General features: G+C 49.2%; 1 protein-coding gene across 4 annotated transcripts in view; it reads left to right on the top strand.

Moving 5' to 3' along the window:
* The first annotated feature begins 2,036 nt into the window (after nt 1-2,036).
* Nucleotides 2,037-16,793, top strand: part of rgs12b (regulator of G protein signaling 12b) — a 35,776-nt gene continuing 21,019 nt past the window's right edge. For 3 of the 4 annotated variants that reach the window (XM_068728875.1, XM_068728873.1, XM_068728876.1), the window contains exons 1-4: nt 2,037-4,776; nt 4,911-5,150; nt 5,241-6,269; nt 9,845-9,964. In XM_068728875.1, coding sequence (XP_068584976.1) covers nt 3,667-4,776; nt 4,911-5,150; nt 5,241-6,269; nt 9,845-9,964 — 2,499 coding nt within the window. In that variant the 5' untranslated portion in view covers nt 2,037-3,666. The remainder of the gene's footprint in view (nt 4,777-4,910; nt 5,151-5,240; nt 6,270-9,844; nt 9,965-16,793) is intronic. The other variant, XM_068728874.1, reaches the window with a different exon arrangement.

Genomic DNA, 16,793 nt, shown 5'->3' with positions numbered 1-16,793 from the left:
CCGTTTTTTTTTTTTTTTTTTTTAAAGATTGCTAAATCGTTTAATCGTCTTTGTGCAGAATATTAAATACACCCAGCACTTGAAAACTCGGGGGAGTTGCTCTCATGTTCGACGTCGGACGCTTTGCTTTCTTGATATGCAATGAAGTCCTCACAGTGCATCAAAGGAAAGGAGACATCAGCTCAACATGTTCCCACTCTGCACCCTTCAGAGCAATGAGTGACCGGCTTCCCTTTTGATCACGTTAAAGTAAAGTCTTCACTCGGTGGACGACTCTGCAGCCGTCATTAAAAGTCCATTGTGAGGCCTCCCTGAAGTAGATTAAATGAGTCCTGGTCTCACATCAACAGGCTTCAAAGTTTGGATTTGTGCGGTGAGAAAAGAAACCGAGGATGACTGAACCATGTTTGTTTTGTTTTTTTGCTGTACTTACAATGTTAAAAGGAAGTAATTCAAGCACCGAGGGGACTGCTCTTTTCATCTGGTCGCCCCCCCCCCAGGCTTAAGAAGAGCAAAAGACCTCTGCAGGGGGTAATGCGATTACCCAGAATTCTTTTGTGGTTTTGGGAAATGGGCGTGGAGGTCATGTTCAACCGATTTAACGTGCTTCACTTCAAGACTTCATTTCTCCTCTGCTAGAATCAGCGGCTCAGAAGACGGTGATTGATGTTTGGCCTCATCGCTGCAGCTTTCATGTGTTCTCTGCAGAGTTCTTTACTCCGTCTTTCAGTTAGTGTGTTGTTGCTTTTTGCTTTCAAAGAATACCTCTCTTCCCCTTTCTAGAGCATCCAGTGTGGCGAGCAGAACCGACTTAGACGACGGTTCTGATGGCCGTAATAGAACAGAATTACGTGATTTCCCCCTTTAGTTTGTCTGAGAGAGCCTCCTCAACGTCGTCTTTTTTTTTTTCTAACAATATTCTGTCAAATAAATATAAAGATTGTGTATTTCAGTTCATTTTAATATTTTCAAGAGATAAATCACTGCATATGAGCTGTTGTAGAAATGAATAAATTATTTAAAGATGTTAAACGTGTTTGTGTTTGTCTCTCACTGCTACGGCAGCTAGCAGAGTGTTTCATGTGTTTCCAGATGAAGGTGTTACAAACACACAGAATCCTCTCCGTGTCTCTAGAACTCCACAGTCCACACAACCGTTACATGTCGCCTCCTCCTCCTCTACATCATAGGATTTACTAACGTTTCACCTGAAGCCTGTCACCAGACCTTAAACTAACCTCCGACTGGATCACGTTATTGCATTTTGTACAATTTCCTTTTCTCGGCCAGGCTGCAATTTACTTTTATAGACTCCACCGTATTAATCACATAATGCTGCTCTTGTTTTACAGCACCTGGTCAGATGGGTGATTCATGATTAAAAAGGTATTAACTGGATTACCAGGCAGATGCCATATGGTTCATCGCAGCCAGCTACTGTACACGGCTTTCATCACTGATCTGTACAAAAGGGTTTTAATAATGTCGTGTGTGTGTGTGTGTGTAACACTTTACAACAGAAACTAAAACAGCCGGACAGGTAACCTCTCTGGGAAAGAAAATCAACTCATGACAATGTTTTAGATCCGTTTATTGCAACATTTAATAACCCTTTGAAGCTAGAAATGAAGACATCAATAATTCAACGTGTGTGTGTGTGTGTGTGTGTGTGTGTGTGTGTGTGTGTGTGTGTGTGTGTGTGTGTGTGTGTGTGTGTGTGTGTGTGTGTGTGTGTGTGTGTGGTAAGTTGGTCTTCTCTCCGGTTTTGAAATTGAAATTCAGGTATGAACGTATACTCCAATAACACTTTACAGTCACACATGCAGAAGTCTTACTTGAAGTAGATTTTCTTAAAGAAACAGCTGTTTTTACTTTGAAGTGTTGATGCTTTACACGTTGTACAATAGTGTTAGTACAGTTTCATCATCATTTATACTGTTTGAAGTCGTCCCCCCCCCCCCTCCCCTCCCCTCCTCTGCTGCCCACTCCAAACACACCTCCCTCTCCTCTCCTCTCCTCCCTCTCCTCCTCTTAAGGCTACTTCGCCAGATGGTGCAGCCTTTTCTTTTGTTTACCCATCGTCTCGTGAGTTTACCTAAATCAAACCTTGGTTACTAAACTATGGAAGCTGCCCGAGCAGCACCACCGCGTCGGACACCAACACGTAAGTCGGTTAATTATTTTTTTTTTTAAAAGTCTCCCCGAGTGGACCATCACGGACCGAACACCTCTTGTCGGAACATTAAAAAGGAGTTTTTTTGCATCCACCTCTTACTGAGCTGTCCCTGCTTTACAACTCACACGTAAATTGACCAGCTGTTGCTGTTCGCTTTCTCGCTGGTAAAAAAAGAGAGAAGACGACATATTTAAACGTCTATATACTGTATAATAACACTTGTAATAATTACAACAGTGGAGTCAGACCGCTGCTCTCGTGACGCTAGCTTTAGACACCTGTGGAATACGCGACTGTTGATACTTTTTTTTTTTTTTTTATCTGTGATTTCTCAAACTAACTTTTTGTCAATTTATCCAACATAACCGCTCGGCCGTCTTGACTGACAGCTCGGAGAACCAATGACGGCACGCGAAAAGTCTGTGTACACCGCCGTAACCTTAGTTACGGACCGACATTCCAAAGAAGTGGCACTCGGGGGGCGGGACTACAGTTTAAGCACGGGTGGGTGCGCTTTTTTTGAACAGCGAGTCACGGCAAGAAACTTTTATTGGTAACTTTCGTGTGAATTGTCAAAGACAAAGCATGCAACACGTCTGAATGTGAAGTGACCAAAAAAAAATACGAAAGTTGTCAATTTATTTCAAAAGCGAGCATTGCAGCTAACGTGTAGCTTTACTAGCATGCGCGGCTAACTAAGCTAACAGTAAACGCTTCAGCTAACCTCAGCTAACGTCAATCTTTACGGTTTCTGAGTGAAGGCCTTCGACTAGTTAAGAAACAAACACGCGTTTAACTCATACGGACGCCACAGTTCACGTTGATAATGAGCGAATTTTAAGAGTTAAAAGTTACCCCAAAGTTGGCAGGTTGTAGGCTGGAGTCTGTGTAACTTCACCTGCGTGCCTGGCAGGTACGAAAACGCCTCTGGTTCAAACAAACGCGTTCCCCATTGGACAGAGCTGCACTGACTCCACCCTGCACAGGTGTGGCTGCGCGTGTAGCTCAAATGTTAACGGGTGAAAATGCCATATTAACCATCAGCATTGCCATTCACGACAGTTTAATGATTTCCTAACTGAACTGAGCCCCTGTTCTATGTAATGATGGGTGAGGAGAGCAAAACATGTGATGGAGGACAATTGCTCTCATGACTGCCTTGGCTCTGTTTTGTTGTGCTGCAGGTAGCTGAGCCTGTGAATTGGGAGAGAGAGAGAGCGAGAGAGAGAGAGAGAGAGAGAGAGAGAGAGAGAGAGAGAGAGAGAGAGAGAGAGAGAGAGAGTGACACCAGGATGGGAATACTACAGTAGCAAGGCTGTGCCAGAACGGTGGAAAATCTGTCACCCCTCTGCTGCATTTAGAACCGTTGCTAATTTTTCCCCCGGAGCAGCTTGACGAGAAGACGTACTGCGTTGGGGGTTTGCCCCCCCCCCGCGTACCTGCTTGAGCAGAGCCTAAGCGATGTGTAATGACTGATTGAAACCGAATCGATGGACAAGAGGAAGTACCCTGGCACAATGTTCAGGCAAGTGGACGCGTCGTCCAAAAGACGCCCTTGCGGCGGAAGCGGGCCTCCCCAGCCTCCTCCTCCGCCGCCCTCCTCCTCCTCCTCCTCCTCCTCCATCTCCATCGCCCAGCAGGGTCGTATCCGGGCTGTGGAGGTGGCGAGAGGAAGGACGGGGTATGGCTTCACGCTGTCAGGCCAAGGCCCATGTGTCCTCAGCTGCATCCTGAAGGGCAGCCCCGCGGACTATGTGGGCCTGCGTTCCGGAGACCACATTCTCTCCGTCAACGACATCAACGTCTCCAAGGCGTCGCACGAAGACGTGGTCAAACTGATTGGACGCTGCTCCGGCGTCTTGAAACTGGTCATCGCTGAGGGAGAGCGCCACCGGCGGCACCACCAGCACCACCAACGCACCACTGCAAGTCGTCACCAGAGCAGCAGCGCGATGGCAGCGTCCTACCTGGACTCGTGCTCGAGTGACGATGAGTTGGATGGTTTTTATGACAACGGTGTGAACAACAACAATAACAGCAGGCCGGGCTGTGGAGCCCGTGGCGGGTGGTACAAACCCAAGCTGGACTCTAAGCAGCTGGGCATCAACAGGGCAGAGAAGGTTGTGGCAGAGCTGCAGTCCGGGGGGATTTTCAACATGATCTTTGAGAACTCCAGCCAGTCCTCCAGCAGCTCAGACAAGGACAGACCTGGACCCAGCTCGGCATCAAAGCCTCGTCCGCTGTCCGAGCCAGAGCTCCCTCCGTATCAGAACGCCTCTCGGTCCCAGAGCAACCCGAACCTGCTCTCTGAGGAGGAGATGGCCCAAGTTCTGAACGACGACTCCGTCTTCCTGGACGAAGACTTCCGTCATCTCCACCTTCAACGGCAAGAGCAAGACTTGGATGTGGGAGATGGGGGCGACCTGGGCCTGGAGCCCAGCGAGGGCATCCTCAACGTGGGCATGATTGTGGGCTATCTGGGCTCCATTGAGCTGGCTTCCATAGGGACGAGCTTAGAGAGCGACAGCCTGCAGGCCATCAGATGCAGCATGAGGCGCCTCCGGGCCGAGCAGAAGATCCACTCACTGGTTCTTATGAAGGTGCGGTTGAATGTTTTGTAAACCGTCTGATGATGGTCACTTGTTTACTATATATTTGATGATGTCTGGTAAATGGGATGATGTGTATTTTCCCTGGTATCACATTGTAATAAGCGTTAACTATATCCTGGCAGGTCATGCACGACAGCGTGCGTCTTTGCAGTGACAGAGGTCAGGTTCTGGCCACCTACCCTGCAGAGAAGCTAGCCTTCAGCGCCTGCTGTCCCGATGACCGCCGATTCTTCGGACTGGTCACGATGCAGGCCACGGACGACCACGACGACGGTCACTTCAGCCACGGACGGGATGAAGAGGGCAGTTTGAGGACTTCCTGTCACGTGTTCATCGTGGACCCAGATCTCTGTCACCACCAGGTATGAGTGGAGAATTTAATTGTAACATGTAGTTAGAAACATGTTGTCGTACATCGGGGAAGCTGTCTCTCATCACTGTTGTTCCCTCAGGTCCATTTAGGTGTAGCGAGGAGGTTCGGCTTTGAGTGCACCCCCGACCCAGACACGGGAGGCTGCCTGGAATTCCCGCCCAGTTCTCAGCCTCTCCTCCAGTTTGTTTCCGTCCTCTACCGGGACATGGGGGACAACATCGAGGGGGTCCGCGCCCGGGCCTTCCACGACCCAGACAACGACGCCCAGCAGAACCACAGCACCAGCAGCAACAGCGACAGCGGCATCGGCAACTTTCTACCAGAAGAGAAAAGCAACAGAGTGCTTTTGGTCGATCTCGGAGGTCCTCCGAACCACAACCACGTCTCTGGGCCGCGCCACTGGGACAGCCCGCCTTCGTCCCAGCAGGCCTGGAGCCCCACCCTCGGAGCCGCGGCCCCTCACCCGCCTCCTCCTCCTCTGCCGGCTCTTAGAAATGGCCACTACCGTCACGAGCCACACCTGGCTGACCTCCCTCACCCTCTCCCCTTGGCTCACCCCGATGTCCCCGGCAGGCACTCTCGAGGAGTCCACCCACACCACTACTCACCAGGGAAGCGGGGAGGAGCTGTGGGGGGAGGAGAGAAGAGAGGGGTTGGAGGAGGAGGAGGCACGGGGGCAGGGGCGGAGCCGCAGCGGTGGCTTCCAGTCCATGTGCTGAGAGACTGGCGTCAGCAGCACCACCACAACCACCTCCAGGGCCTGAGCAGCGACCAGGAGTCCTATGCCGAGTCCACCGACGGATGGTCATCGGCTAACTGCAGCACCCTGCCTCCGCCCATGAATAAGATCCCGGCAGACCGCTACCGGGCCCCGCTGGCCCCCGGGGACCACCTGCCACCACCTGGAGGGAGCCATCATCATCATCCTCCTCCTCCTCCTCCTCCTCCTCCTCTTCCTCCTCCGCCACATCCCCACTCCCACACCCACCGGCTGGCCGTTCACAAAGACGAGTGGGCAAGGAAGCTATTCGGTGCCGGGGAGAGAGCCGGAGCAGAGAGAGGAGAAAGAGAGAAGAAACGAGGGAACGCAAAAGAGGGAGAGAAAAAGGTACGTGTTAAAAAAACAACAACAACATTAACACGACATACAAGTAATACTTTCAGTTTTCATTGTATTTTATTCATTTGAACTCCATATTCTCAGCCCGTGTATCGTCATTCTGTCACAACGCTGCATTCATTAATGTGCTGCGCTGTGCCAGTTTGTGGGCGGTGGGCTTTTTAGAAGAGTTGTGTTAAAACTGACCGTGAGATGAGAAGCTCGGGGCAGCAGGTAGCTACCCCCATCACACCCCCCCCACACCCCCACCCCCCTCGCTGTGGAAACTTACTCTGACTCGAGTGCGTCCAGGACTACGGGTTTATTGAGGCTATAAATCCATGTGTGTTCATCCCGCTGCGCTGCATCGCACCGTCGCCCTCTTCACCCCGGCGGCCGAGTGACTTCAAGTTTCTCTCACTTTTCAGGGGTTCTGAAAAGCTGCGACGAACCTTGTTCACTCCACCGGTACGGCATATTCCCTTTTACTGTATCGGCTCTCTACCCAGACTTAGTACAAGCAGATTGATAAGTTATTCATCCGCACTGCTCCAGTATCAGATCATGTATTATGCACCAGCCAGACATCTGCCTTCACCTGGAAACCACCTGTTTCCCACCGTAGTGAGACTCAAAGCAGCGCAGCAGGCTTTACACGACATCACATTCAGCAGACGCTTTTATCCAAGAGCTCTGTCAGTGTCTGTCTATACTCCGTAGGCTGTGAGTGTGTCTCGCTCAAGGACACATTTGACATGAGACCAGCGGAGCAGGAGCCGGGGATCGAACCGCCGACCCTGTCATCGCAAAGTGTTTTTGTTTCATTTTGGCTTGCATGTGAATGTGTTGAAGAGATTCAAAACCACACGGTCACATTAGCAAAGGGACGAGTAAACGAAAAGCTCCTATTATGATTGCATTGTTGTTTTTAGACAATAGAGAGGAAGAGATACAGACGGAGAATGACGGATAGATCCAGCCGGACTGGATTCCTTCAGCCTCTCTGCAGCTGAATCTCATAGACGCATGAAGGAAACGGTAGCATTGTCTACATTTACGTATCACAACCAAGGACAGACTCCTGTTTCCTTGATAGTAAAGGAGGCTGCTTGCTGCTGCTGCTTCCCCCTGGTAACACTGGTGGAGGACAGGGTCCCGTGGGACAATCGGAGGAAGTGTTTACACGGCCAGGGCCAGAGTAGAGGCCGACAGGGACAGGAAGGTGGATGTCAACCCCTCCGAACATTGTCCTCTGACTGGAGACGCAGAATGCTGGGGGGCCGCCGCCGACACGGTGAGCCGCGAATTACCAGAAATGATAATTATTCCGTCCAAATAAGATGCTGATTCAGACGTGACAAATGCGGCTTTGCTGTATCGATGCAGTTCTTCTGTTTTTCATAAGAAATACGTAATTACTGAAGTATTAGAACCGACTTGTTTATACTTGGACATGGGTCCTTTAATAGGTTGTTTAGTGTTTGCCACCTGGGGGCGCTGTTTCACCATCTAAACCTCCATCAGCCTCCTGCGCTCTCATGACTGTCGATAGGAAACTCCTTTAGGTTTTCATTAAAGACTTGACTTGCATACAGACATTATATTTCTTATACACATAAACTTTGTATTTCTTACTTTATTGTTGGTCGGTTTTATATATATATTCATCTAATATTTCTGCCTATTTTTGGACATTTCCTTGCGTGTGTCGTCATACCGGACCAATAAAGCAGATTCTGAATTCAAGCCTTTTGAATGCAGGCGACTGAATACAGACACAACCAGGCAGAACGTGACACAGCGATTGTTACGGTTTTATTTTTAACGTATTAAATAACTCTTGAATTGTGTCGACTGTCAGGCTTTGTGACATTTAAGCCTGTTATGCTGCAGTTGAGTTATTTTTTCCAAGGAATACGTGTGTGTGTGTGTGTGTGTGTGTGTGTGTGTGTGTGTGTGTGTGTGTGTGTGTGTGTGTGTGTGTTTGTTTTTTATGTTGACAGCTGTGCTGTTGTAAACAGGAAGGACGCCCAAAACAAGCCCCGAGTCAGATCAACACTTTACCACTTTTCCTTTTTCATCCCGAATCTCAGCCTCTCGTAGGAAAACCTCCTGATTACTTTTGTGCGTCGTTGCGATTACAAACGAGACTTCACTGAGCAGGTGAAACAGAGGTGTGTGTCCACGTAGCTCTCTGTTTTATTGGACACACATACAGACACAGGGTTGCCTCAGTATCCAGGCAACGCCACTGGTCATCCCCCCCCCCCCCCCCCCCCCGGTGAAGCGCTGACGAGACCTGCGTCTGATCAGCCCGTCAGATTCGACGCGTGTCACGGCGCGGCCTCCTCGGCGCCGGAGTCATTACTCATGACATACGCTCTCTGCTGCGCTACGAAGACATTCACCGAATGCCATTTGTGAGCGGGAAGGAAGCAGAACATCCCCGTTGTCTCTAAAGACGGATGCTGCAGACGACGCAACAGATGTTCGGAGGCTAATTGCAGACTTGTAAAAAGCACCGCAGGGCTCGGCTTCTCCTCCTCGCTGGTTTACGGCACTACTCAGTGTGGTGACATCATCCTCAGACGGCTTCGTACCATAAATCTTAATGACCCCTGTGACTCATTTTTCTCATGGTTTATGGCATCATGTCATCATGTAGCAGCTGGACGGCCATCTCCTCACTCCAGCCAGTGGCTTTTCACTGCACTAGAACTGACAAAGTCTTGAATGTTCTTAATATATATTATTATATATATTAAATGGAAGTGAACACAGTAATAAAACCACTTAAAACATATAATGCAATTCAAGAGCATGACACACTACCTCCTCAGATACACCTCTATAAGTGTTGTCGTGTGTGTGTGTGTGTGTGTGTGTGTGTGTGTGTGTGTGTGTGTGTGTGTGTGTGTGTGTGTGTGTGTGTGTGTGTGTGTGTCGGTGTGTGTTTTGAGGCGCTGACTAAAGAATCCGGTACTGCGAGCAAAAAGCACAGGACCGTACATGCCTGCGCATAACATGTGGAATTTGACATTTAAGTGGAAAAAGAGAGAAACCCTTCTTGACGAGACATGCAGGTGTAACAGAAGAGCGCTTCAGGCAAACGCGCGCGCACACACACACACACACACACACACACACCGATCTCTCTCTCCTCACAGTCTGATGGACAAACTGCAACGGAGACACTTTTCAAACCTGACCAAATATCGGTCATAAGCTGATATCAGCCAATATGTCGTGCGCTCTTTAATTCTGATATTTTCTCTTTATTGTCGTGTGATTGTTTGCTCATTAAAGTGACGACGAGGGACACAGAGTTTGAGGAGAGAGAGAGAGAGAGAGAGGGTGAGGGATGGACAGCGACAGCGACAGCTCAGACCACCATGGAGCCTTCCATCCATCAGTTTTACGTCTTTCGCTTTGAGTCAAACGGGTTTCGTTTGCCGTTTGGTTCGGACTCATTCAGTTAGAACCTCGTCACCAGCTTACGTCTCTGACTCTATGGCCACTGCCACCCCTCCGCCTGTCAGTCCTCTTATTGCGTGACGTGACCTGAACGTGTTTTCCCTCCTCAGGGTGGTCGCTTCAGAGGTCTGACCATGGGCTTCCCTCCTCTCCCCCAACGCTCCGGAGCCAGACGCTCCTTTGGACGCTCCAAACGTCTCAGCCTGGCCCGCTCTCTGGATGACCTGGAGGTAGGAGCTCACGCACACACACACACACACACACACACACACACACACACACACACACACACACACACACACATCTGCCAACTAAAGTGCTGTGTGTTACTGCTGTTCCCAAGCAAGCGCTCAGACTTGACCATTGTGTAATTGTCACATTTGAGCAGCAGCAGCAGCAGCAGCAGCAGCACCGTCCGTCTCTAATAATAGCCGCTCATGAGCATCACACGTCTTCACGTGACACAGCGGGCCCTCTTCTCGTATCACCACGGCAACGTACACACAGTCACGGGCACGAGTATAGAAAAGAGCCGGAGAGACATCAAATCCGTAGACACCAGCCTGTAAACGTCTGCAGCGAGGTGACGTTTCTAAACGTCACCCGAGGTTCATCTGTTTTGATGTGTGCAGCCGTGCATTTAGGCGTTGGAGTGTCGCATATTTTGCTACACACTGTTGCCAGATTTATACTTACGCTCTCGTCATAGCTGCAAGAAATGGCCCGGTAGGTATCCAGTCATTTGAGAGCCATGAGTTTTGCACTTACAATATGCCTCTTTAGTTTTATAAGTGTAGTACTCGAGCGGATTCACAAAAGACTGCTGGCATGCAGACACGCTGTTACGGCTACCATAGACAAAGGCCTCGGTCTGCACAAGGTTGTGTCCCTCAGCGTGTTTTTAAATCGGTCACTTTACCAGCCACAGGGTAGTGATATTGTACGTTCAACTAAAGTGCAACACGCTGAGCACAGTTCGTGACGTTCATTTTGCTCCTAGAAGATAGAGATCAGAAGAAAGCTAAACGTTTCCGCCGTTTAGTGGCTGCCGAGGCGCCATGGGAGCAGATAAGCACATCCCTCGCTGTCCTTTCGGTAGTATTGTTGTTTTTTTTAATGTACATTTTTGCCATGTTTCCTTTATTGGTTGAGAGAAACAGGAAGCACGGGGGGGGGGGGGGGAGGGAGCGAGACAATGCTACATATGTCGTTTCTTAAACTATGACACACATTTAAAGCTAATTAAATCACTTAAAGGGAAAATGAGTTTGCCGATCTCATGGCAGGACTTGGGTTGCTGTCTCTGTCTTCTGCTCCGCTAACGTCCTCGTTGTAGCGTCTGTACGGACACTTAACACCGCCCTGCTATTAGCATATCTCTCTCACAATTCATTTCCTTTCTAATCAGGACACAAATAATCACATAAATGATTCATCGTCAGGCGGTGACATCGGTAGCGCCGGTGCATTTATTCAGACGTTTTGAATTGCCCACCATTGTGTGTGTGTGTGTGTGTGTGTGTGTGTGTGTGTGTGTGTGTGTGTGTGTGTGTGTGTGTGTGTGTGTGTGTGTTTCATACGGGGGTAGATCTTTCGCCGTGCCACTGCCAGACCATCCCATGGCAGGGTTTCTCTCCCTCCACCCCCCCCCCCCCCCCCCCACCCCCCTCTATTCTACCTTTTTCTTCCGGTCGTTAGGCCTTTTTCTCTTGCTTCTTATGCGGTAATGTCCACAAACAGAAAGGGCTTTGTGTTGTGAGAGGGGAGAGGAGAGAGAGATTGGTGTGTGTGTGTGTGTGTGTGTGTGTGTGTGTGTGTGTGTGTGTGTGTGTGTGTGTGTTCGTGTTCGTGTGGTGATGGTGGTGGGGGGCTAATGGGGTTCGAAGTGTTAGCCTGCAATTCTAATGAGCTCTGATGAGCAACAAACTGACATTCCCCTCGTTAGTGAGGCCTCAACACAAAAGCACAGAGTATATAGACACACACACACACACACGCACATGCGCACACACACACACACACACACACACAGTTCTCATCCATTCTCGTTAGCTGTGATATTGAAGCTTCTATGCTATGGTTGAAGTCTGTGTGTGTGTGTGTGTGTGTGTGTGTGTGTGTGTGTGTGTGTGTGTGTGTGTGTGTGTGTGTGTGTCTGTCTGTCTGTCTGCCTTGAGGCTTGCAGCTTGTCTTGTGATGGGTCTGATTGTAGAGTTTAACCATTTCACACTCATCTATCTCTCTGTCTCTGTCTCTGTCTCTCTCTGTCTCTTTGTCTCTCTCTCTATCTGTCTCTCTGTCTCTCTCTCTGTCTCTCTCTCTCTCTCTCTGTCTCTCTGTCTCTCTGTCTCTCTCTCTGTCTCTCTGTCTCTCTCTCTGTCTCTCTCTCTCTCTCTCTCTCTCTCTCTCTCTCTCTCGGACAGTCAGTCTTATGACACCAATGAGAGGAAGGAAGTCAGACTGTGTGTGTCTGGAGTTCAGTTGTCTGATGAACTTGTCATGTCGTGAAAGCGTGCCGGCTGACGGAACACTGTTACAAATAAAATTTCCTGATTTCCAAATGTTTAAAACCACAGAAATCTGTTTTTAAACCCCGTAAACAGCAGCCTCGCACCCGGATGACTTCATTAACCATTTTCAAAGGAGGCCGACACAAACAATTCTCAAGTGGTCCTTGAGGGTTGAAATCTGAACAACGGAGTGATTGTGGGTCCCACCTGTGTGTGTGCGCCGCGTTCTAAATAAGACCCAGATAATCACGGTCGAGAGGTCGAACGCACACAAATAAGCGCCGAACGAGGCACACAATAGGCCATTTGCAAGGCTGATTGCCACCGACCATTATGTCGCCGCTCCGCAGACAGGTGGAGGAAGATTAATTTTCTCTTTCCGGCGGAGCCGGAGCTGCTGGTGGGAGAGACGGGGTTTAACAGTGTTCTCTAGGTTGTGCATGTGCTGCTTTCTAATAAAAAAATTAAAAATGGTTGACTGTGGCCACTCGACACACAATAGCCCCCTTTCACGCGGAGGTTTCACAGCGCTGTCGTGAAGAAGATCCGCCGTTGTTGCATTCCTGACGGGCATGTTTGCCGTACGCCCTCCTCGTGGTCGATGCACGTGTTGCTTTGAACAAGCGTGGCCTAAATCAACCTCAGACCCCGTCGGCTATCTGTCTGGTGAGGATTTAGCCTCTGGTGTGGGAGGGGGGGGGGGGGACGGACAGTATTTCCGGGGGGTTCCCGGTGTGGTCAGCAGAAATCCGGTTAGCGGACATCCAGGCCAAGACTTCCTCTTGTGTGTCATGTAGCAATTTGAGACGCGAGAATGGAGTTGGGAGACGACGTCTACGACCGCAAATAGACGAGCTAATAAAAAGCTAAATTGTTTGGAGACGATAGCGGATGGGTTTAGAGATTGCATTTTTGGGCCGACGCCACACGGACTGTTTACACCGCATGCAACCAAAAAGCCTGCTCAAAGGTGATTGGTCAATACTACTTGGAAACCACCAAAGTCTTGTCTCGCTGCCTACAGTTTATTCGTTTACCCCGCCAAATCCATCAAAATGGAAATCTATACAAACTATAGATCATACTCCTAAAACGTGATGATGGTGAAAGGATCTACAGCATTCTACACGATGAAGCTCATCTATACCACCAACTATATGGACCCTGTGTTTTTTTATGTGTGTGTGTGTGTGTGTGTGTGTGTGTGTGTGTGTGTATAGTTGTTTTTGCATATTGTGTATGACCTTTCACAAAACCGATTGATTTAGAGCCGTAATGTTGACTTCTCCCCCACTGAGACAAAAGCAGTCTGTTTGATGGGGAGGTGGTCACACACACACACACACACACACACACACACACACACACACACTGTGCTCCGAGGTCAAATAACTTGCAATATTTCACTTGTCGGGAACATATTCGGTGTTTAGGATTCAGAATCGGTCAACCCCAAAAAACCACACCACACACCCAATGTTATCATATCAGAAGGGGTGAAATATGAATGATTAACTCTTATAGGTTCAGAGGTTTTGAATCTTAATACAATAATCACATGTTCATGGCTGTAGTTGTCCCTCCTGTCTATACTGGCTGTGGACAGTTCAACATAAAGCCATCTCTCTCTGTGGACATGTTGCATATCTCCAGAACTGTTCCTCTGACCTTTTCTGCTCTTGGCGCGGTTGAATCGCTTTAATCGATTATAATTTTTCACGCTTTATTGATGTTATTTCCTAGAAGCTCATGAGCACATGTCTGCGAGACGCAAGATTTAAACTTGTGCTTTGTGTGCAAATCGACTAATCGATTCGCGGACAACACCGCGTGATCGACGGGGACGTTTCTCGGGTCGAGGACACCCCCCCCCCCCCCGAAACTCACTCTTCTTCACTTTCCTGGATCAGACGAGGGGGGGGTGAGCGGTTCTCGACAAGCAATCCGCCTGCTGCAAGATTGCATTCGAACTGTCAGCTAAGGCTAATATGAGGCTTTAGAACTCTGACTCGTGCAAACTGATGGTCACAGTACAACGTTCGTCACACGACTCACGTGATTTGCTTGTCACGCGAGTCGTTAATCGATCGATTCGTAAACCCAGCCCGGTGGTTCTGTTGCCTAAACTTAACTTCAGAAGTTTATTTTGAAAGGACGCCGTGCATGTAACTAGTTGTTATGTGAGAATACTTTAAAACTCTTTCCAAAAGCACTTTTAACGTGACATTCTGATGAGCCGTCGTGTTCCGGTCGGGGTCAGCGTTGACTGGGGGTCGCCCCCCCCCCCCCCTGTCTGTCTAATGCGCTCTCGGTTGTTTATCAGGGGCTGAGTGTGAGTGAGGTGGTGCTTGACCCCGCTGTCCTCACCCCTTGGCCGAGTGGAGGACGGGGGGGGGGGGGGGGGGTGTTGGGGGTGAGCACCTCCAATGTGTGTCACGGCATGTTGAGGAATGCAGTCAAGTCTTCCCCACATGCCGTCTCTCTTTTAAAGAATTGAAATGACGTAGAAGTTTTGTCCTCAGGTCTCACAGGACTGTGTCGATATATAAGTCCAGGAAGTCCTCCTACCCAAACTTCTTTCACATAACTTCTCTGTCTTTCTGTCGCCTCTCAATTGCCCCCCCCCCCCCCACCTCTCCCCAGGATAAATCATTGCTAATCGCTCCCTGCATCCATTTCTCCATGTTTTGCCTCTTTTGCCTCCACCTCCACCCCCTCCTCCACCCGTCATGAACGTCAGTTTGCTCTGCATGCTCCCGATATGCATGTGGCATACTAAGCAGATGACAGAAGAGCAGCGAGGGTAGCGCATTCCACTCGCTGCTGGTTTTATGTGTGGGTGTGTGTTCCTTAATGGCGAGGGGTCTCCCTCTGCAGCCGTGCCTCCGCAGTTGTCTGAGTGTGTATGTGTGTGTGTGTGTGTGTGTGTGTGTGTGTGTGTGTGTGTGTGTGTGTGTGTGTGTGTGTGGGTGTCTCTCAGCCCACAGCAGTGTGGGAGGAATAGAAATGATAGAAGGGTGGGTGGAAGAGCAGAGAAAGAGGAGGGGAGGGAGCAGGGAGGAGGAAGAGGGGGATGACAGAGAGAACGAGTGGGAAGGGAATCTAGCGACGATCTGTAGCGGCTTGGTCGTTTGAAAAGCCGTAAAGCTTTGCCGCTTCGTCTCTCTCTCTCTCTCTCTCTCTGCGCGACACACACACACACACACACACACACACACACACAGACACACACATTCAACAGCTGATGACAATGTGTACTGAAGGAAGCTTTCACATGCAGCGCTGAGGATTACTTGTCTCTTCCTTCATGGAGCAGCAAACTTTGACCGTTGATTCTGAAACGGCCGCTGATCCAGTGAGTAAACGAGCTGTGTGTGCACGTGTGTGTGTGTGTGTGTGTGTGTGTGTGTGTGTGTGTGTTTGCTCTCCTTATATATGATGCAGCCTATATTTGAGTGATGTCTCCCTTGCTTCTGTCACATGTAGCATGCAGGCTGTGTCACACAATCATGACCGAGGAGACGATGTCACATAAAGAACGAACACAAATGGGTTTCTCGTCAGCTCGAATTTGAAATCCTGATCAAACTCTTGCTGCAGATCGTGAAGCGGTTGTATGTGTGAACCTCCGACGACCTCCGCTCAATGCCAACGGTTCTCCTTGTCTGTAGCTTTTGTGTAAAATGTCAATTCGTGCTTATCATTCAGCGCATTCTTATTTACGGATTAAACGAAGTAAATGCTCTAAAAACTTTCGGCGCAAGGCCCTGTCTGTGGAGTGACGGATCATGTGACCCGTGTGGGCCAATCACCTGGGTCTGTTGCTCTGTTGAGTTAAAGGGAAACCTGTTGATTCGTAGGTTCAGTCTAACTGCAGACGCGTATGAGATCGTGTTCTGTGGATCTTTAAGGAGCGTTACGTTAATGGAAATGTTACCATTCCACATAGAGCTCACAGTACACCAAATATGATGTTGTAACAGGTCAGTAGTTGTGTATATGAAAGTGTGTGTGTGTGTGTGTGTGTGTGTGTGTGTGTGTGTGTGTGTGTGTGTGTGTGTGTGTGTGTGTGTGTGTGTGTGTGTGTGTGTGTGTGTGTGTGTGTGCGTGTGTGTATACATATGCTATTAAGAGTGAGGGGTTTTGACACTCGGGTGGAAAGCAGCACAGGACAGTATTTCACTAAACACAGCAGTGAGAAAAGAGCTGCCTGCAAGCTCTCTGAACCCCCCCCCCCCCCCCCCCCCCCCCCTTTCACACACACACACACACACACACACATAACAATTCATTCATATAACCAAAAAAGTGAAAAGCACACAATGAGATGTTCAAAGATAAGAACCTGAACACACATATTTATTCTTCTGTGTGTGTGTGTGTGTGTGTGTGTGTGTGTGTGTGTGTGTGTGTGTGTGTGTGTGTGTGTGTGTGTGTGTGTGTGTGTGTGTGTGTGCGTGCGTGCGTGCGTGCGTGTGCGTGTGTGTGTGTGTGTGCTCCTCGTGATACCCCCTGGGAGCAGAGTGTGTTAGGAGAGGAAAATCAGATG

The sequence above is a fragment of the Cebidichthys violaceus genome, unplaced genomic scaffold (genome assembly GCF_023349555.1).
Source record: "Cebidichthys violaceus isolate CVI_PGR_0920_01 unplaced genomic scaffold, fCebVio1.0.p SCAF_44, whole genome shotgun sequence".
Lineage (NCBI taxonomy): Eukaryota > Metazoa > Chordata > Actinopteri > Perciformes > Stichaeidae > Cebidichthys > Cebidichthys violaceus.
Note: the sequence above shows the minus strand (reverse complement) of the source record. Positions and strands in the feature narration are given on the sequence as shown.